Genomic DNA, 23280 nt, shown 5'->3' with positions numbered 1-23280 from the left:
AGATACTGCATGGTTTGGAAGAAATGAAACAGATCTTCAGAAATTGTCGTACTTCCCACAGCAAAGCATTACTGATCTTATTTGATAAGTGTTCTGAATAGCTCTTGACTGACTAGCAAATGGTAGTGTTTACATGCACAGGTATGCAAATGTACTGTATCTCTACTTCCTTCACCAAGTGGCCTTGGGCTTGTAGCACATGTAAAACTACTACCCACGCAAATGGCCGTTCTGACCATGGAGGTAAGTTTTAATATATTCTCAAGGTACATGTATCAGTTACTAGCTGTAAAAGTCCTATAGCACATGGGAAGATTTTGTCACATATATACTACGATAGATGAAAGGGCACGAAAAGTTAGCTGTAAGTGTGGTTATCAATATTTTTTTTTTAATTTTTGTTTAAAGAGTAAAAATAATTTTTGTATGGTGGGTATTGGGACCACCTTTTAGTACTGTGTATATGTTGTCTTTGTGTTATTATGTTATAAATGAGGATGTAGCACATGTTTAATAAATATATTTGCACTAGCACTTTGGTCATTTCAGCCGACAAATGTGATTAGCCTGGATTTTGATCCTATTTACAATTTTAAGATATTCATAAATATTATCATAATTCAGATTAAATGATGTTTGAATATAAACAACAAATTTACCTTCAAATAAATTTAATCAGATATGGATCATATCCTTATTTAAAAGATTATTATGCAGAGATGACAATTACAGAACTTCATTGCTGTATTTAACTTCACGCTAAAGACCTTTTAAGTGTTAAAATCAAGTGGATATAATTTGACCGTGGGAACATTGCTTTTTCCAAACTGTTGGTGCCGGGTACTTGAAATACAATACTAGCCAAGTCATATGCAAAATAAGTGTAATTACATGTAGTCCACTTATGTTAAACTCCACATGTGTTTATCAATGAAATGTTTCCTTCTTACAAGTAGGCTACACACTGGATGTGGATATAACTTGTATCTCTGGTTAAATATCCACAGCCTCTATATCCACCATGACAGCTACGTATGTAGAATTGGTTGATCATATTAAAATTCTTCATACGTACCGGTACCAGGAAACATTTCAGTTCCTATATTTAGCATATCTCAAGCGAGGTGCTCCTTATGTACAGAACATCTCTGCTACTTCAAGCTATATTTTGGGCAAAAATGATCACTTTCTAAGATTTCTCAGCGTGGTGTACCCCACCATCTACATACACGTATCTGTTGTAGTTAACTGTTAACTGACTTTGCTGTACATGTGCCATTTATCACACTTAATATGTCTAAAATGCCATGTAAAGGCACAGGGCCCAGTGCAAATACATTTCAAATACCTTATGTTTTTGTCATTTTGAAAGTATCAGGTTTGATCACATTTCACAGGCAACTACCATGACTACAATGAAATGTTACATTTATCATTAATATGTTGTGTTCATAGTAAAATTGTTCAAGTTTTTCTTCTCTCTTCAAGCATCTCTAATTTTTGGCCTTTTCACGGCATTATTTTTCGCGCTTTTCATTTAGCAACTAGGGACATAACCCGGCATTGATCACTGAGGCTTGGCATGTAGCAAGATCAAATTATTTATTCCTTAATTTTGGTAAACATGCACTCTCTTCCAATTTTCTAATTAACTCATGCAATTACCAGTACACATACAGCTCCGAGTCAAGGTGTTACTGTGTTTTCTGGGTTCCGTCTGATTTGCAACATTGTCCCATTGTTAGAATAGGGCTATCTCAGGACTTCTGGGGGGATGCCTATCACAGATTCTCAGGCATACCTGCACGCCAAGCACTACATTTCATTTGTTAGGCTTACGTTAAAAAATAATAGCACACGCAATGGTGGGCCGAAACTTCGATCATCTCGATATCCACGAAGTAAGACTACATTCTTTAAGAAATGAACGTGTAACATATCCATTTTTTCAATGCGAACTTGAAAATGACATACATGAAATAAATATTAACAAGAAGTTAACTGAACTTTAGCCGCAACTGCTCCGACAGTTACTGAACTAATCGTCGGAACAGTTGCAGCTAAAGTCAACTTGTGTGCATGTACCGTCGTCCAAACGTCAATGTACCGTACACATGCTTATGTTTGGGATCATTCGTTTGTTTGAGCATGCGGCTCAGTGATTACGTGATGGCAGGTCCTGTGTACAAAGATCTCGTATTAAGCGTCTCGTACACCTTGTTGGGAATTTGATTTAAGTTCCTGTCACGCATTAATTTTGGAATGCTGTAATCTGGGAGGTTTCCTCAGCAATTTTATTTTATTCTGCCCAAGAAGATGACCTTAGCAAAAGTCTAGTTACGAAAACACCATGCATCCAAATTAATCTTGCATCCGTACACAAATCGAGCAACTTTTCAAACAATTTGCAGTCCCACCCACACTCGAATCGGGAATGCCCGCTTCTTTCCAGTGTTGTTGAGTACACACGCCGATTTATCTATCAGAACATACAAAACATCCACGAAAATATTCCAACTTTCAAGAAAGTACCAATCACTAAGTTAAAAATTTTGTTCCACGTCTGCGCGGCGAAAAATTGCCGCAGAAGTTTTACTGAAGCGTCGTGTAGTGTCTAAATTGACCTACAATTTAGAGACGAGGGCCTGTACTGGTAACACAACTAGCTGTCAGCCAGCCAATCACGCAACACTGAAACGGGAAAACGGTACACACATATATGTATATATCTTTGCTAGTGATACTTTCAGTGCTGCCCGGGGTGCGTATTTATGTATTTATTGCTTGACCACTTGGAAAAAGTCGACAATAGGTTAGGTTGTGCCTAACGCCAAGGTTAGGTTGGCCTACCACAACAACCGGTAAAATTGGGTAGATTCACTGAAACTTCACTGTTGCAGATCAAAAAGTCAAAGGTTATTCAGAATCAAAAAAGCAAATGTTTTAGGTTTACATTTATGAAGTGTAAATGAAAATACTAAACACATCTCAATTATAAAAGGAAATTATATAACATCAAAGAAGAAGAAAAATTCAGGGTGGATCTGTGCTTGGATAAATTATTTTATTACTTATATCCGAAAAATATTTCATCCATTATGATGTTAGGCTGAAGGAAAACCTATAAACTAGAAAGTGTGGATTTTTACTTTCTATACATTTTTTTACTCCAATTTCTATTTCCCCAGTATTTCTCGTGAAGGAAAAGGTTTTTTGTTTTGTAATTAGGAAGTAGAAGATAAAAATGCAAAGACAGTTTTATCTACGAATGGAAATAGTTAAGAACACGTGTGGATTAAAAGTAGATTAGAATTTCTACCTGCAGGCCTACTGGTTGTGTTCCATCATAATGCTGGCTGTCGTCTTATAGGTGAAATATTCTTGAGGACAGTCTAAAACACTCATCAAACAAAAAAAAAAAATGGCCCAGGCCTGTTGCAGATTCTGAAGATGAAAAGTCTCCCACTCATAATCAACTCTACAGATATCTCTATACATGTACATTATTATTCATACTGAGAGCGGGTCATGGCTGATTGGTCTTGTCTTTCAACAAACAAGGCGAGGGTCAATCCCAGCCTTCAGTGCGGACCTTGGTGCCGATAAGTGGTCGGCAGAGTTGAACGTTTTTTGACCTGAATGTGGTGTGCATGTCTTCACATCATGGGAAATATTACCTAGGGTTCAGGCGCTCTTGTTTTACTTACAAAATGTCACATGGTTACCTTATCATTTGATTGGCCGCTCACTGTGTGCCGATTGCAAGTCGGGAGTTCACGGTGTTGAGCAAATAACGCCAGCGGAAGATGTAGCCTTGTAGGTAAGAACACATCTGTTTTGGAGTTATTCTGGTTTTGATTCCGCATTTCGCTCTATGTTCGTGTCTCCATGTCGAGCGTTTAAAGCTCTTGTCTAAATACAGATATATACAACGTTGTTCAGTCGGGGATTAAGAGACGAATTCTGTCTCTTAATCTCAAGTTCAGTGTTTCGTGGTGGTTGTTGTTGTTGTATCTTCCGGGTTGGATTAAGTGGGGTTTCCCCCCTATAGTTTCGTGACGTCATTTGCGGATAGACCCAATCAAAAACAACATGTCGTTGTGAACGTAAGATGTGAACTCTCGTCTTCACGTGATAAATGCCTAAATGTCAGTACCAAAAAGTGAGGACAGATTTTCGGAAATCCACCAACAGTTGAACTAAGCATTCCTTTACCTAAAAGTTGTAGAACGGTGATCAGATTTTACGAGCAACTATCGTGGCTTCGGCAAGTAAGTGACATGTTGACCTGTGAATCTGTCTCGATCTCTTAAGTATGGACTTTCTGTACCAGTACGCTTTGGTAGACCTTAACTGAGTGATATTGACAACGTGATAATGTGGGCCTTTAACTGACCAAAACTGTGTAGGCCTTTTCCTGAGGACAACTGTGTAGGCCTTTACCTGATGATAACTGCGTAGGCCTTTACCTGACCACAACTGTGTAGGCCTTTACCTGAGGACAGCTGTGTTGGCCTTTACCAGAGGACAACTGCGTAGGCCTTTACCTGACCACAACTGTGCAGGCCTTTACCTGACCACAACTGTGTAGGTCTTTACCTGATGATAACTGTGTAAACCTTTATTAGTTGCAGAATGTAACTCAGAAATCGACCAACACAAAGTTGGGAGGGTTACAGGGAGAAACTTTAATGTGTCGGATTGGGGGTAAGCCATATTTATGGCACCTTCACACGTGCATTAAAGCTTAAGTAGTGTAGGGCTATGTCAACCAAGTGGTCACCATAATCAGCTAACCTGTCTTGCAGAACCAAAAATGATCCATGAAAACCACACAAATTCACAAAATAAATACATTTTCAGACATTACACCCAATGTGGCCTTCGTCTTGATAGTCGTACATACAAGTCACGTGATTGATGTCAACGCAGAAAAAAAAATAACGTCGCTCAAGGGAGATAATATCAGTAGGCAAGTCTGTCGTCCATTTGGCTGGCTCACTCCCCCCTGACGTCTCGTTCATTCTCGCAATGGTGACATATGGCTTACAGCCACAGTGGGTGTAGTGTGTGAAAATGTATTTGTTTTGTGAATTTGTACAGTTGTCATGGATCGTTGTATGGTGCGGTGACACACAAAACAGGTTAGTTGATTATAGGGACCGCTCAGTTCACGTTAATTTATGCTAGGGAAGTTGTAATGCACACGAAGATGTGGTAAATGTGGCCAGCCGTTGATCCGACACAGTGGAAACAGTTTCTCCGTGTAACTCTACCAGCACTTTATGTTGGTTGATTTCAGAGTTACATTTGGCAACTAGGCCTTTACCTGACCACAATTGTGTAGGCCTTTACCTGACTACAACTGTGTAGGCCCTTACCTGACCACAACTGTGTAGGCCTTTACCTGACCACAACTGTGTAGGCCTTTACCTGACCACAACTGTGTAGGCCCTTACCCAACCACAACCATGTAGGCCCTTACCTGACCACAACTGTGTAGGCCCTTACCTGACCACAACTGTGTAGGCCTTTACCTGACCACATCTGTGTAGACCTGTACATTCAAAACATGTATGTATCCTCCAGTGCTCAGAACAGAAGACAATGATGTCTTAACTCTGCCCTTGGGTTTTTTTTTTTAACCCATGACATTAAAATTTTTCCAAACAAAATTAATACTTTGTTGACATTAAATACCTGAGCTTCATTTTTAAACTGTGGCCAACCAATCGTTATAAAAATGATGAAAATTGTACAGAATTAGTCGGGTATTACAATACTTTATTATCATTTATTGTGATTGACGTAATATTTTATACCTAACAAAGGTATTTACAAGAGTTGGCATCCAATAATGGGGAAAGCAATGTCTAACAAAGTGTTAAGGTTGTATCTTTGAAAGTGTTGCATGTATTATGCTCAGGTTTTGCATTATTCAAGATTCGCTTTGTGCAAATCACACACCATAAATTACAAAATTCCTGATTTGGTGTATTGTATATTAGAATCAATATTAAAGTAATTGTTAGGGGTGGTATCTCAAAAAGTACTTTATGGATTGACCTGAAGTTTTATATGCATATCAAGTACAATGTTGGGGATGTTCTGATGCTTTGCATGCGTATTTATTACAGTAAATTACCAAATTTCAAACAGCTTCCGTACTCTATGTATTGAGCTGAATTTTTGCATTAAGGTGTCTCCTACAGGCGAGTTCTTTGATAGCCTTGCTTCCAAATCTAAATTCCTGATTCTGAGAGTATTACATAAGTTAACACAGTAAGATGTTTCTAATTTATTCACCAGTGAAGTCATTTGGATTAACAGGTTTAGGTTAGGATTATGACAGAAATTTTTACAAACTACGCTTGTTATCTACATTTTCTTTTTCCATCTTCATAAAACCTACACTTAAATATACATGTGTATGAATCCATAAAGCTTTCATTGTTGTGCATGAAATGAGAAAGATTGGTGTGACTACCTGTAGGCTCTATATGTTGTTGAAATAATGATGTTGTTCTGACTTCATTCTGGAATTTGTCCCTTTTTCAGATTTTGACCTGGGGAGCATGTGATAAGTTTTAAATCAAGCACACATTTAGGCAACTAGAAACAGAATTCTTTGACGTTATGAGGGGGAAGGCACCGCTGTCCAGAGAGAGCTATGTGCGGGATCTCCCATTTGGTGTTCAGAGAACACTGGCGTTTGATCTGGACTTGTCAAATCTGTGGGAGAACTTAGTTGTGCAGATACCAAAACACCTAAATTACAGCAGTGAGGATGACTTCATTCCAAGATATACATCACAGCATGTAGGGTGAGTCTTAAATTTTTGTTGGCCACTCTCAGTGAATCTGATAAGGGGTCACACTCAGTGAATCAGATAAGGGGTGTATTGGCATAATTTACACCCCACAAAAGCCCAACATGCACATCAGATAAAAAATTGGCATACTAAATGTGCCTACAAAATTAAGGTTCGCATTAGCATGCATGCATGTTATTTTATGTTCATAGGCCTAAGTACTTGTGAGCCAAATATGCAAGAAAACTCTTTATGAGTAGAACTGTGCAAAAGGTAACTACACTTCCTCTGACTGGAGCACAAGTTCTTGATAAAATCATTGCTCAGTCTGAAGATCTGAAGTAAACAAATCATCCTTGGCTTGTTATTCAGCGAGGGAATGACAGTGGTAATTCTTCGTCCCGATCAGAAAGTCAAATGCAGTATATCAAATATAGAAATATCAGTGATCAAAAAACAGGTTTCATTTCCTCTTGTCTTTATTTAAAGGATTAGTGTCCAGATTTAGCTACTTGTTCTAAGTATAAAGATTGTAACCTGTCCAACAATAAGTTACCTGGAGGGCCTCTGAGAAACGTAATTATGACTTTAAATCCACCAAAAACAATAGATTTACTTCCCTAGCCGATCTCCAGCCGGCCACCTGGTAAAGCTCAGTGGGTGACGTCTTAGATGGCCAACCCAAATCTATCTGACCTGTATAACCAGGGAATTCGTATCAAAATGAGAATCAAATTTTCAAGATGGATTCTAACTAGGCAGAAGCAATTACACTGCTGAATCAATTTGAACCCATAGTGGAGGATGTTGAAGTTCCGATTTATGACACTGACATCTCTGGTTCCGAGTTTTTAGACATTGAAATTGATCTTTGTCCAGGCATTTCCAACCGCAGTGGCAATACGCACTGATAAGGTATAGCTTTATCCTGTGTTACACTGTAAGTTGTGTGTGTGTCAGATTAGTATGTACTGTTCCTTAAAACAGTGGGGTGTGGATTGCCAGTATAAGATTGCTCGCGTACCTACATGTACCCTGAGCTGTATTCAAAAAGAATACAGCTCAGGGTCTTGTGCCTTGAATCCACGCTTACCTGAGGGCCAAATCGTCTTGAAATTAGAAAAAAATTAACTCCACAGTACTTTAATGACCTGGTTTTACAAACCTGTATGCAGAACAGCAAATTTCATGGAGAAATTTGATATGCTTGTTTGTGATTTGTGTGGCTGTTTAACGCTGAAATAAATGGCGTAAAGACAGCTCATAAAGGTTGGACTTGTATGACTTCATTCGGTGGAGACTTCCGAGTGTTGGCGGAAAATATGCATAAACCCAGTCTCATTATCTAGTGATTTTAATGCCATATTACTCTTATTATTGCCAGATAAGTGTACTTTTTTCCATTATTTCTTTACACTCAATTTAACAATTTATGCAGGGGTAGCTAAGTATGAATAAAAAACCAATCTGGACAGTGATCCTTTAACTTGCGATCAACATGTGGGTGCGTATAGTTTGTTTGTATGTATGGTAGTATGTTACATACTTTTTCATCATGCCAATTTTCTTTTACTGACCTCTTTAATAAATACTGTAAAATTTTATCAATTAATGTGAAATAATGGTATAAAACAAGCCCTTAGAGGTTTTAATCCAAATATTTATTTGCAACATGAGTTACATTTGAATTTGTACATATACATGTATACATTCAAAATGTATTTAAGTTTATTATATATTTTTCTTAAATAAATGAATTAAAAGAGTAACGTTGAACACAAAGATGCTAAATAGACTTTCCTTAAACCTCTGCTAAAATTTGGAGGAGTATTGCACTGTCACAAAAACATATTTATCTGGAGCACTGACCTCTGTGTAGAATAAATAATCCTTGCCATGAGATGTGTTGTACTCCAGAGGGATGTGGGATATGTCCACTATTTGAGTACAGTATTCTTCCTGGAATATATCTTCCTAGCTTTGGATGTGCCACTTAAATCGATGTGCCAATTCACACACCTATGGTAGTGTTGTATATGTATAGGCTCACGTATTTCACAATCTCATTAATATATTACATGTCTGCAAAGTAAAATGTAATGAAGGAAATTATTTTTTACTCCATGTTGCACGACTATTATTTCAGACTGTTTGCTCGTCAACTGCAGATACCCAACGGAAGCCCCACAAGGGCTATTCTTCAGGATTGGGGGACACAGAACTGCACGATTCAGAATCTTCTGGATGCACTCAATAGAGCTGACCTTATAGCTGCTGCCAACTTCATCAAACATGAGGTTCTGAAAGGTACATATACATGAATTCAACTTGGTAACATACCTGGCTGCTGGCCTGTCAACTAGAGGACGTATTTCCAGGGTAGTTGTTGAAGAGGATCTGAGAAATGTTCAGATATATGTGGGTTCAAATCCCATTAAGGCACCATATTGCATGTTTTTTACTATAACATGAAATTTGACATCAGGATATATAAATCTTTTTGGGTGAGATTACTAAGTTTTGTATTCTGCTGTAAGTCCAAATCCTAGAAGTGTGCTACTTTCAGTTGTCACAATTCAGACAAAATTCTAAGCCTGTGATTGGTTAATCTGCCTTGGATAAGCTGTGGTATTGAATTTTGCTGAACATGCGAGCAATACAGTGTCAAGCATTGGATAGGCACGTGCCAGTTGATACAACGCTTCTCTGTATTCCTATGCAGTCAGCAGTGTGCACATGTCAGTGGATAGCAACGCTCATTGAAAATGTACCAGTCAATAACTTTTCTTGCCTTTATTTTCACAAGAGTTCTAATGAACAACAACAACATGCGGAAAATCTTCTCATAACATCTCTTTGAGACAATTAAATTGCACACACTTTCAAACTGAATCAAAAATAACTATCCAGTAGTTCACCTTAGGCAAGAATTTTTCCCAACGCTCAGCCAAGAGCCTTGTGCTCGTGGCTGCACCGCAGCAAAGCACCCGTGAAAACACTGCGAGCGTAGGCTGAACTAATACGATTAATTCCAGAAAAATTGTTCATAATGATCTTCATTATGATAAATTCGCTATACCAGCATGTTGTGTGTGCATATAAACTGATATTTCGTCTTGAAGGTCAATATTTTGACTATCTCAACAAAGAATCAGGCCAAATACGCAACACGCTGGTATAACTTATATTACATTAGCTTTACAGTATATTGGGTACAATAAGAAACCTCTGATATCTATAATAAGTACCTTGTTTGGCTTCATTATTGTGCATGATGATCAAAAATTCATGAAATATACACTGTGGATCATGAAATATACACTGTGCAGAATTTGAAATCTAGGGTCAAAGTTAAATACTAGCTGTTCAATATTGAATATGTTTTGTGATGTGTCAAGTCAAACTTTGCATGTGTGTGAGGGCTATCATTAAGCCCAGTCAGTGAATCAGTTACTCAATTTATGTAAGATCGATTTGAGACTACTGTTTTGTTGTTATAAGTTTTATTTAGTCATGCTGACAGCTTTTCCTTTTTGAACAGAACCCGATGAAGACGATGAAGAAGAGGAAGAGCCTGTAGATGAACTTCCCATTCCACCACCTCTCTTACCTCCCATTTTGATCCGTGCAGGTAATAGACATGAATATTCCAGCCTTGTTCAGATTCAAGAGTTTAGCAAACTCAACTTAACGTAACCCAAACATAACGTTATGTGGCCAGTGCAATGATTTTCATGTAACTGTTTCAGTGTCGAATATCTAACCATAGTAGGGATAATGGACCATCTGTAAATGAATTGTGCTACTATTTTACGATGTATGTAGAAGAGATGTATCACAGTCCAGTGAATTACAGTAATAACACATGGAGTGATGAGTAAAACTTGACCATTGACCCTCCCAGTTCCTCCACCCATAAACCTGACCACAGCCACACAAGTGAATGATCTTATAGCATGACTTTGCACACCAAATGCATAAATAATTTTTATAGTTTTACATCAGATTTTTTTCTCTGGAAAATTGTGGTCTATCTTTTAATTAGAAATTGTCTTCATTTGCTTTGATGCAGATCGATCAGTACATGAGCAGTTTTGAAGCTAGTTGTGTACAGTCAGTCTCATCCTGTACAAGAGAGGCAATCTGAATTTCACTTTTCTCATATTTAAATTCACTTTAATCAAGTATAAAATTTAAACTTTAGATAGAAACTGTTATCTGTATTTGTTCCTACAATGTCTGGCAGTTCCTGGAGACCATCAGCACAGAGCCCAGATGGCAGGGTACCAGGCCACAGAAACAATGAGTGAGTTAGATTTGCTGAAGAAGGGAGTGCGAGAACCCAAGCAGAATGACTTGTCCTCGACACCACCTGTCTCCTTCATTAGCAAGAGCCTGAGTGAGGTTCACACACAAAAGCACGAGAGACAGTATGAGAGCATGGGGGGTGCAGGAGCACTTGCTCAGTCCCCAAACTTAAACACGCCTGTGTGCTGCGAAAAACCATTAGGTAAAGCCTCAGTGAAAAAAATTGGACAAGATCTTCTTCAGCCAACTCCAGATCTCTTCCCTCTGCCTTCCAAATGCACAGGTGTGGCAGTGGAACCAGTCATCAAAAATTCAGGTAAGTCATCGTCTCCTTTGTGGCCTTTGTGAAAAAATATGTACAGATAGAAATGTTACTCAGATAGAAGACATGCACGTGTGATGGTCTAGCCAAATTGGACTCTTCTCTTTCATAAATGCAGGGTGTTACAAGCAACTAGCTCACACACAAATAATTGCACAAGATGTCAGGGTTAAGGGAATTCGCACAATTTGAGGCAGATTTAATATGGTTAATTATGCCAGTGAGTTCTCTTTACTTGTGTAAGTAATGTAAATAGGCACAAATCAGCTTTTATAGCCTTAGCTTTAAGTCTATAAGTTAGATGCAGCATAAAGCCATGGTCACTTCACTGGTGTAATCATAATGTGGAGCTTTCCTAAAACTTTAATTTCATTTTAATTCATGACCATGAGAACTGAGCCTCTGCCCTAAGTTCCGTGTAAGTATCTGGTTCAGTGCGGCGGTTTCTCCCGACTTCCACTTGATTTGGTTCCTCACACAGACCTTATTTCTGCCATTGCTAATGAAACACGGCAATACCAAACAAGTTAATAATAAATACACAATTTTGGTTTTGTGCGTTTATTGACCTAACCATTCACATTTACTATATGAGTTTAGGGCCCGGTTTCACAAAGGGATGTATGAAATTTTTTTATTGTACAATTGTCGTAATTATTATATTTTGAAATCACTATTACCATATCATTACACTGTGTGTGCGATTATCATACATGTGTGACATCTCAGTGAAACTGGGCCCCTACCACTACCTCCGGAAGAGCACTACATTCTTCTCATAAATGAAATATTCTAAAAGTGGTTGTAACTCAACTGATCAAATTAAAGGGGATCAGTATTTTTTTTTCTTACCAGATGTTCTCCAACACATTCCATTCAGAGACCTGGAGGAAATTACAGGTGGATTTAATGAGATACCTTACCTCTCAGGTGGAAGAATGATTGGAAAAGGAGGATTTGGAATGGTCCATCTTGGTAAGGGTCAAGTGCAAACTTTCTATCATTTCATCCTCTATGTATGCACTTTTTCAGTTGAATTTATGCATACATTTATTATGAAAATGACACCAAAAATAATTTGTTTGTGTTGCTAACAAAGTGTGCACATTATTTCGCAACACTCCATATTTCTCTCAAAATGTTTAAAAAATTGGTTACTGTGTTGATTGAAAAGGTTGAAGAATTAGGTAGATTAGCCATTTACCATCTGACAACAGTTTTTTTGGAAGGATTTGGTGATATGCATCATTGGAGAAGTGGCCCACTTCTGATCATTTATTGTCTTGATGGTTTAAGACATTAGGTGGATTTGGTCGCATGTAGGGACGAGCCTAATTGCCCACGAAATATGCTGGCAATATTCGCACCATAGTTTCAGACGCACGAGGCAGATATTTCTGTTGATCATGCTCAGTAGGTTATGTCACATGACCTAGTAAACCATGTGACACAAACAAAATTTCACAGTACAACACAATTCTGTGGTGTTAGATTGGTCAGCTTAATCATCTCAGTCGCCGAAATTTGCTGGAGTGGACGCACTGTGCAGACAGAGTGATATCGCCGGCATATTTCTTCGCTACTATCTGACATGTTTATTACAAGTGAATTTATGGGCCGTCGCTGCTGTGGGCAGAGGAGATTTTTAGAAATTCACAAAATATGCCTGTATGAGCAAAAAAGCATCCCATGGTTTTAGTCATCAATTTCAGTTTCCATGCTTAATACAAGGCTTGCCATTTTGTGTGAAGCCTTCCATAAAAATACAGATATGTTGCACAGATATGTTGCACAGATGTCCCCTCTTTGCTTATAAAGCTCCGAAACATAAATGATGTTTACTGATGATCATGAGCATTTGGCAGTGCCTGACCAGACTCATTTTTAGTTCATGTAGATCAACTACAACAACTGCCAACTGTGGGAAAACTGTGGTAAATTGGCCACGAACATGCATTGATAGAACCAACTGGAAAAGTAGAACTGTTCAACTGTGAACAACTGCTTAGTCAATAGTTGTCCGTGATCATAAGCTCACATGGATGGACTAAAACCAGTCTCTGATGTTGTACACCAACCTTACTCTGAACAAGAGGATGTTTTGGCAGCTGAAAGTACTGGGAACATCCCATCAGACGCTGGTTTTAGTCTATCCATGTAGGGTCAACACCTCCAGAATCAAATACATTTTAATGGAAACTTTGAATAACTACAAGACTTTAACACATGGTTAACTTGTGGCGTATTTTTATCGTTGTATAACCTGTTGTCTTTGTATCACATGCCCTGTACCCTATGACAAGAAAAGTCCAACACTCAAAATGCATATGGCTTAATTTTAAAACTTTTAAAAGGGTCAATACCTCCAGAATCAAATACATTTTAATGGAAACTTTGAATAACTACAAGACTTTAACACATGGTTAACTTGTGGCGTATTTTTATCATTGTATAACCTGTTGTCTTTGTATCACATGCCCTGTACCCTATGACAAGAAAATTCCAACACTCAAAATGCAGATGGCTTAATTTTAAAACTTTTCTTGTTGGTAATTTTTTTATTTATCTTTCGTTATCAGGTGTGGACAGGGATGACAGGAAGGTTGCTGTCAAAGTGCTCAAAAACCAAACAGACACCTTAAGGAAACAGTTTCGTACTGAAGTGGACACACTTTCAAGGTAACTAGCCAGATGACATATATTATTCATTACATTTTACATGATTTAACACAATTCTTAAAATTGTTTCAAACCAATAGGCTAAAACTTCCCTGTCTTTTTTCATATGACATGAATAGTTAATAAATTATGTACTTACCTGCTTATTAAAAGCATAATAATAGCTTATCTGTACCAACAAAATTGGAATGATAATTTAGATTTTATTTGTGCAAATTTACAGACTGAAGAATGAAAATTTGCTGACACTATTGGGTTACTCCTGCGATGGGCCAAAATCATGCATTGTGTATGACTATATGGTGAATGGGTCACTGGAAGACAGATTGTCCTGCAAGGTGCGAAGAATTCATCTTAGATCTGAGTTGGTGTTCAGAAGATTGGGCCTGGGCCTACAGCAACAAGGACAGAAAAGGACTGGCCTCTGTACACAGATACATTCACTATTTGAATAATAACATACCAGACTCTTGTGTATCTAATTAGTCTAAGTTATCCATTCTTCAGAAAGTGGTTTAGAGCTTAAGATGTTGTGTTAAGGATGGCATTGTGATGCATCACTAGAATGAATGAATAAATAAAACCATTTATTACAGAGTGTACCTCTGTCAAATTGAACAACTTGCTCTTCCCAGAGGCCCTCTATAACAATACACAAACAAGTACAAACAGTATATACGGTTCCATTTCCTAAAAACATGGAAACAGTCAATAATAGATCGCTACATACAAGCTGAAGTCTTAAATAGACATCCATTCCAATTTATGGGTTGAAGTAATTTTTCAAATAGCATGACTTAAAAGCTGAAAGAGATGGTGTGGTTTTGATTGGTATGAAATTGGTTTGATTGTTTGAGTGAAGGTTCTATAGATATAACATTCAGCAGAAGTGTCATTACTGCCATGGTCGACATTGCATTGCAACATAATGATGAAAATGGAAAATATCCAATTAACCTGACATTAGCTGAGTGTTATTTGCTGCCAGGTGTTTCAGGTAATGTGAACTCAAAACAACTCTCATGTTAAAGTCACTGTGTGTATCAAACCATACAAGACCAGTGAGGTAGTGTGCTGGATGTGTTGGCTGCAGCTTTATGTGATGAGGCTTGTCCGGTACCTGAAACAAATCAGCTTTAGTTTTGATTACATTGTCGTACTAAGTTGGCAAAAAGTTCTTGTACGAGTTGTGAATGTACACATACCAGTTTTCTCATTTTCAGAACGGCACCCCACCATTGTCTGCAGAAGTGAGGATTAGCATTTGTAAAGGTTCAGCGTCAGGAATTGCATTCTTGAATAGCTTAGGCTACATCCACAGGGACATCAAGAGGTAGGCAATTCTAGACTGTGGAATATTACATATACTCGTCCACTATTTTTCCTGACTTTTTTTTTTTTTGATTAACATTAGTCTTTACACTACAATGGCTTTATATATTTGATTAAAATGAATGTTCTTTCAGCTGTTTCAGTACAAGATGGAACTGTAAACAAGGATTGTTTACAAGCACTCTCATATAGATAACTATATCATTCATTAGGATCTCTTGTCTGACACAGTGCATGTTTTTTGTAAGTTTTAAGCACAGTTTAAGCACAGTTTAATGTTGACATTTGAATTTAGATGGTGACCTGACATTTCAGTGCAAACATTTTGCTGGACAAGGATTTTGTGCCCAAACTTGGTGATTTTGCGACCACCCGACTTGGCCCAAGCGGAGACGGACACACTCAGGCAGAGACGAGCATCCTAATAGGGACATCGGCCTATCTGGCACCTGAGGCACACAACTTTGATGTGTCCGCTAAACTGGACTCCTTCAGTTTTGGCGTGGTAAGATGATGTACTGATGATGGATGCATCTGATTACCACCCCACAATGTGGCCCTGGTACAAATTCATGGTAACCACGAATTATTCATTTGTTAAGCAGATTTATATCCTATTTTGTTACTTATATCTGGTATAAGGTGTCAAATGTTTAAAAAACAGTACTTGTTGTTGGATTTAAGAATTTGAAGCCATTATGATAGTATTAATTTGTGTCTGTTTTTTTTTTTTGTCAAGGTAATTTTGGAGTTAATAACAGGATTACCAGCCTATGATGCTAAGAGGGAAGAGCGGGATCTGGTAGGTTATTATCTGAGGGAGCTAAGAGTGATGATGTATGGTGTGTGAAGTAGGATGATTCAGTGAGACAACAGTAGCAGTTAAGAGGCATTTGGATATAGAGGCAATGAGACATCATTTTGATAGGACCATAATAATCAGAGCAAACAAACAAGTTATTGAAATACACTAGACAAAGAAGAGTATCTGGATTGGGACTTTCGCTTACCTGGCACCTGGGGCACATACCTTTGATGTGTACTTTGTTGGGAAATATCAGAACCAATGCACAACGGTAGCCATGCATTCACTTGGCATATACTGTATAGATAACACAGAAGAGTGGACAGGCATGTCATTACCCTCACATATATCACTCGTGTCCATGAGGCAAAGCTATCCCTTGTTACATTGTGTTTAACATCGGTACCCTGACATGTCCGTGAGGCAGAGCTATCCCTTGTAACATTGTGTTTAACATCAGTGGTCTGACATGTGCCACTCATGTCCGTGAGGCATTGCTATCCCTTGTAACATTGTGTTTAACATCAGTACCCTGATATGTGTGCCACTTGTGTCCGTGAGGCATTGCTATCCCTTGTAACATTGTGTTTAACATCAGTGGTCTGACATGTGCCACTCGTGTCTGTGAGACATTGCTATCCCTTGTAACATTGTGTTTAACATCAGTACCCTGACATGTCCATGGGGCAGAGCTATCCCTTGTAACATTGTGTTTAACATCAGTACCCTGATGTGTGCCACTTGTGTCCGTGAGGCAGAGCTATCCCTTGTTACATTGTGTTTAACATCAGTACCCTGATGTGTGCCACTCGTGTCCGTGAGGAATTGCTATCCCTTGTAACATTGTGTTTAACATCAGTACCCTGATGTGTGCCACTTGTGTCTGTGAGGCAGAGCTATCCCTTGTTACATTGTGTTTAACATCAGTACCCTGATGTGTGCCACTTGTGTCCGTGAGGCAGAGCTATCCCTTGTTACATTGTGTTTAACATCAGTGGTCTGACATGTGTCACTAGTGTCCGTGAGGCATTGCTATCCCTTGTAACATTGTGTTTAACATCAGTACCCTGATGTGTGCCACTTGTGTCCGTGAGGCAGAGCTATCCCTTGTTACATTGTGTTTAACATCAGTGGTCTGACAGGTGCCACTAGTGTCCGTGTGACATTGCTATCCCTTGTAACATTGTGTTTAACATCAGTACTCTGATGTGTGCCACTTGTGCCCGTGAGGCAGAGCTATCCCTTGTAACATTGTGTTTAACTTCAGTACCCTGATGTGTGCCACTTGTGTCCGTGAGGCAGAGCTATCCCTTGTTACATTGTGTTTAACATCAGTGGTCTGACATGTGTCACTAGTGTCCGTGAGGCATTGCTATCCCTTGTAACATTGTGTTTAACATCAGTACCCTGATGTGTGCCACTTGTGTCCGTGAGGCAGAGCTATCCCTTGTTACATTGTGTTTAACATCAGTGGTCTGACAGGTGCCACTAGTGTCCGTGTGACATTGCTATCCCTTGTAACATTGTGTTTAACATCAGTACTCTGATGTGTGCCACTTGTGCCCGTGAGGCAGAGCTATCCCTTGTAACATTGTGTTTAACTTCAGTACCCTGATGTGTGCCACTTGTGTCCGTGAGGCAGAGCTATCCCTTGTTACATTGTGTTTAACATCAGTGGTCTGACATGTGCCACTAGTGTCCGTGAGGCATTGCTATCCCTTGTAACATTGTGTTTAACATCAGTACCCTGATGTGTGCCACTTGTGTCCGTGAGGCAGAGCTATCCCTTGTTACATTGTGTTTAACATCAGTGGTCTGACATGTGCCACTAGTGTCCGTGAGGCATTGCTATCCCTTGTAACATTGTGTTTAACATCAGTACCCTGATGTGTGCCACTTGTGTCCATGAGGCAGAGCTATCCCTTGTTACATTGTGTTTAACATCAGTGGTCTGACATGTGCCACTAGTGTCCGTGAGGCATTGCTATCCCTTGTAACATTGTGTTTAACATCAGTACCCTGATGTGTGCCACTTGTGTCCGTGAGGCATTGCTATCGCTTGTAACATTGTGTTTAACATCAGTGGTCTGACATGTGCCACTAGTGTCTGTGAGGCATTGCTATCCCTTGTTACATTGTGTTGAACATTAATGAAGTGCTATAAGACATTTCATGTGTTCCACACCACAGCTGTGCTCATTTGAAGCAGGATAATTGCTTGTTCATAAGAGAGTTGTTCGCTTGTTTCTGTTAAATATTAGATAATTCTTTTTCAGCTGTTATCACAATAATTTGGATTAGTTTTGTTTAAATGGCTAAAACACAGATGAATCAGTCAAATTGTCAAATTTGTATATGTATATAGTTAGGCAAGGGAATGGGTGTCTTTATAGTTAATGTCATTCGCTTTTACACTCTGAATATTTACAAAGTCATGTAGCTAACCTGTGGAGTGTTGTTAACTTTGAATGCTTTTGGTAAGTAACAGATTTAAAACCGAGCAATTTTTCATTTGGTAATGAAAGATACAGACACTGTACATGTAGATGTATACGAGAAAAAGGAAAAGGTTAAAGGGATACATTGGGTGAACAGATGGGTGGGTGAAATGGGTTGTTGTCATCAGGAATCTTATACATGTAGATTAGGTGAAAACTTTTAAGGAAAACTTTTTTAAGATGTTTTACCATGTAAAAATATGTAGTCTTAGAGCTGCAAGCTGGCACCTTCTACAGAGTTTTAATCAAACTTAAGAGATAGTGATGCCAAAAGAAACCCTGATTCTTAATCATAATATCTTGTACTCAGCAAGTGTGTATTGAAATGTGTGAATGGCTGACAAGACCTCAGGTGCTAATAGGATTCTTTTTGTTAAATATTACTGAGGAAACATCTGTGAATCTGCTTGTATATATGCCACTGAAAACATGTACTCTGTGATTGCAGAGAAGCCATGTTCTTGAGAACTGTGAAGACATAATGATGATGGTGGATAGATATGGCGGAGACTGGATTGAAGGCAGTGTTAGAACCTTGTACAGTGTCGCTCGTCGATGTTTGGCAAGTCAAAAAAGGAAACGTGCTCTTGTCAAGGATGTAAGTTGCACATGTATACATACAGGGGCCTCAGTGGCTCAGTCGGTTAGCGCGCTAGCGCAGCGTAATGACCCAGGAGCCTCTCACCAATGCGGTCACTGTGAGTTCAAGTCCAGCTCATGCTGGCTTCCTCTCCGGTCGTAAGTGGGAAGGTCTGCCAGCAACCTGCAGAAGGTCGTGGGTTTCCCCCGGGCTCTGCCCGGTTTCCACCCACCATAATGCTGACCGCCGTCGTGTAAGTGAAATATTCTTGAGTACGGCATGAAACACCAATCAAATAAATAAATAAATAAATGTATACATACAATCAAGTGTTTGAGTTTGGAAGTTGATATATACATATTTATCCTATAATTTCACTGTGTCTGTGATATTGAGTGATATTCAGTGATATGGACTGTGTTACGTTTTCTGTTGACGAAAATCAGATTTCCTCAATGTTTTCTAGAACTATGTTTTGTGAAATGTGTGGTTTGGCTGTATCAGTATCAGTATGTTGTCTTCTCTATCAAACTCCTAAATCCATTCAAAATAAATTGTGGGATGTAAATCTTGACCCATTGTATCAAATTTACTAAACTTGTGATGTAATTTTCCTTTGTTCCTCACCAAAAACTTGGAACAAATTAAAATTACACCAGTCGTTTAATAAAACTGATATAATGGGTCACTCATTGTACATCCTCTATATATACCTACAGTCAAGTGAAGGTCCTGGAGTTAACCGCGGAATTGGTGGAAGGCAAATGATCTTCATTGTCACCATTGCCCTGTGACCAATGGGGAGTTGCAGGAGACTGTACTGCAGTGGTGCTTGTATGTTACGATACGCAGTCAGCTTGGGGAAATCATGGACAATTAACTAGGCAGTTCAAGAGCATGTAATTGTCCATTTACCCTCTAAGTCAATGTTAAATGACTTTCATTTCTGTATCTGAAATAGGGTGTCATTTAAACACTTTTAGCGAAAGTGCATACCTTGGGATATAATTTGGTGCAAATTACAAATTTCCAGACCTCGAATTTCAGGCCATTCAGGTTAGGTAACTTCGGAAGTTAAACAGAAACGAAAGTTGATTCAGAATCACCAAACCTAAATATACCTTAATACATCAAGTTTATATCAGAATTCAAAACGTTTTTTTTTATAAATAAACACAACCTCTGGTGAGTCCTAAAAAGATTTTAATTTTTTTCAAACTTTGTGTAAGTTTTATTGCTCTACATGCACATTTCAGAAAGATCTTTCGATTGGTTCTTGAGGATGTGTAAGGTTTTGCACAGGATCCAGTAGGGTTTACACAAGTTTCATGGCAGTACCAAGTGTCCTGAAAGAACACACTTCAAAAACTTTTGAGACATTGTCTTTGAGAATTTTGCTGCCAAATTTCAAAGAGCTACAGTGTATGATATGTAGTTTTCTATGAAAACAACAAAAAAAAACCAACACAAAATGGGAAAAGAATAATTTTAATGTTCCAAGCAAGAACAGTAGGCTTCCAGCTTTCTTTTTGGATGCCTAAAAACAAACTCTGTGTTTGTATTGATCTTCAGATTGCATCTCAGAACACTTTTTAATGTACGCAACTGAAACACAACTAAAGACCTACATGTAGATCTATATGGATCACACCTGAGTATTATATGATTGAATCAAGGTGTACAAGTGTTCTGCAGTCCCCTGAATGTGCCTTTTGGCACCCAAGTGTTCTCTTTCTCAGGTGGGTATTTTAGCAGATTGCTAATTGCAGTCTTTGTCAGGGTATACAGGATAATCATACGTATTCTGATAGCTTTGGCTTACTCATTGTCATGTGGCACTGTCGTGGTCTGTGGTCTGATTTGGGTGTTGAGATATGTCTTCATTTGCTTTTCTGTGTACTTTCACAAAAAAGCATAATTGGCTGTCGTATATAAAGCGTGCTGACTTTCTGGTTTATTTACTTTTATATACTATTGGTATCGGTACTGTGACTCTCTGCGGTATGCTAAACTGTGTAATGTCTGTCCTGTTAAACTCTGTAATGTCTGTCCTGGTAAACTGTGTAATGTCTGTCCTGCTGAACTGTGTAATGTCTGTCCTGGTAAACTGTGTAATGTCTGTCCTGCTGAACTGTGTAATGTCTGTCCTGGTAAACTGTGTAATGTCTGTCCTGCTGAACTGTGTAATGTCTGTCCTGGTAAACTGTGTAATGTCTGTCCTGCTGAACTGTGTAATGTCTGTCCTGCTGAACTGTGGAATGTCTGTCCAACTACTGATGTTATGTTACTGTAATATTTGTGCTAAATTAATGTGTACCATCTTGATTACAGGTGTTCCAGGAGATTCTAGCATTGTGACACCACTGTAATAACAGCATCCTTCTGATAAACTGTGGATAACCCTGAAAGGCTTAACACTGGCATTTTGGTGCATAGGAAGAATATAACAGAGATTTTGATATGGTAAAATAGCTGACCATCATCGCCAGCTGGGCATTGAGCCTGAACTTCTGCAGCCTTGAACATGGTAGTTAAAACAGTGTATGTGTAGCTCTGACAGAGTTTATGGGCTGGTGATTTGTACCCTATGTACCAATCTGTGACAGTTCAGTTATAACAAACTTGTCTTCAGTAGAAGCCTTGTGTATCAGTTTTGCAGTTTTAAAATAAGATTTTTACCGTCAGCAGATTACACTACTTTCATAAAATTGGTGCAAATGTATTTTCCGTGTTTATCCCATGTAACCGTTGTCCTGTGAGTTATTGAATGTTGGTTGTCAGAAAGCTATTGTATTAATATACAAGTTTCATGGCAGTACCTAATGTGATGACAGTTCAGATTATTTTTGTTAAATATGAAAAGTCATAATAAGAAAAGATTTTTACCCCAGTCACTTTCACTTTCAGTATCTAGGTCCATTGATTGATAAACTTTCTCAGTGACAGTTGATAAACTAGGTCAACAAATAGCTGGTCTTTCCTGCTTGGTGGATCCATTCATTTACATTGTCACTCAAAAATAAGTGTAAAGTTGAAGAAATACTCTGATACAAGCAAAATAGTAAGCTAGTTAGGCATCGGAAAATTGAATAAAGATGTGCATGTACATAACAGCAGTTGTGAATCGTAGATTAATGGATGGATACAGCTTTAAGAGTGGAAAGTAAATAAAATTTTATCTCTTCACACACTACAGATCTTTTATATGTACATATTGATAATGGTACTGTATTTTTCCACTTTTGTCGCATGTTGTTTATTGAAATGGGGGTGTGATATAGGAATGTAGACAGATAAAACTTTTGTACACAATACAGGGGCTTCTATGGTATATATATATATTTTTATACACGAGTTATGAGTACCAAAACTGAATGTTTTTAATAAATGTTATATTTTATTGAAAAGCTGTGTGTGTGTATTTGTGTGCTTCATTACACGATGTTGATCAAATTTGCCAGTGCATTTTTGATACCTGACCAAATTTAGCGAGTATGCACATATTTTAAGATTGACACTCAGGTATGCATCTTCATCCTGACGTTATGCATACGATAAAGTCATAGTTGTGACAGGATAATAATACTTGACCTTTCTTGTTGATTTAATGGCAAGATCTTGGCACTGTCTACTTTGAAAATTATGTCTGTGTATGACAGTGTCAATCATTCTAGTATATTTTGGTTTAGAGGTCAGTATTTGAATGTATCACGACTGGAACATTATGCAGTTTTATAAACTGCTGAATCAGGTGAGCTACCGATATTCTCTGAATGCCTGGTTTCTGTTGATAGCAACCATTCTGACAGCTCAAACCTGTATGGGACATGTACAAGCAATGATCTAGAGAAGGGTACTTTTGAAAACGCCATTTACCAAACGTTGTTAATTGTAGGTGTGAGAGGATTTATTTGTATACTTGCACCTTGCATGTTTTTCTTTAA

At 38.3% G+C, this 23280-nt stretch overlaps 1 protein-coding gene across 2 annotated transcripts; it reads left to right on the top strand.

Annotated features, from left to right (window-relative positions):
• The first annotated feature begins 3647 nt into the window (after positions 1-3647).
• On the top strand, positions 3648-22949 carry LOC135470265 (interleukin-1 receptor-associated kinase 4-like). 2 transcript variants are annotated; one of them, XM_064749098.1, is made up of 13 exons: positions 3648-3820; positions 6559-6824; positions 8959-9119; positions 10354-10443; positions 11059-11436; positions 12298-12417; positions 14022-14121; positions 14345-14459; positions 15345-15454; positions 15769-15958; positions 16193-16255; positions 19205-19354; positions 21668-22949. In XM_064749098.1, exons 2-13 carry the CDS (start codon positions 6637-6639, stop codon positions 21692-21694), a joined length of 1692 nt encoding a protein of 563 aa, XP_064605168.1. In that variant the 5' UTR covers positions 3648-3820; positions 6559-6636; the 3' UTR covers positions 21695-22949. The 2 variants fall into 2 exon arrangements, with proteins under 2 accessions (XP_064605168.1, XP_064605167.1); XM_064749097.1 differs by lacking the exon at positions 3648-3820 and adding an exon at positions 4091-4271.
• The last annotated feature ends 331 nt before the right edge of the window (positions 22950-23280 follow it).

The sequence above is a fragment of the Liolophura sinensis genome, chromosome 7 (genome assembly GCF_032854445.1).
Source record: "Liolophura sinensis isolate JHLJ2023 chromosome 7, CUHK_Ljap_v2, whole genome shotgun sequence".
In the NCBI taxonomy this organism is placed as follows: Eukaryota; Metazoa; Mollusca; class Polyplacophora; order Chitonida; family Chitonidae; genus Liolophura; species Liolophura sinensis.
This window is presented reverse-complemented; position numbering and strand designations above follow the sequence as displayed.

Coding starts and splice junctions, on each gene's coding strand:
- LOC135470265 (XM_064749098.1), top strand. CDS start 6,637: ATGAGGGGGAAGGCACCGCTGTCCAGAGAGAGCTATGTGCGGGATCTC. Junction 11,437..12,297: donor ACCAGTCATCAAAAATTCAG/GTAAGTCATCGT, acceptor TTTTCTTACCAG/ATGTTCTCCAACACATTCCA. Junction 15,455..15,768: donor ATCCACAGGGACATCAAGAG/GTAGGCAATTCT, acceptor CTGACATTTCAG/TGCAAACATTTTGCTGGACA.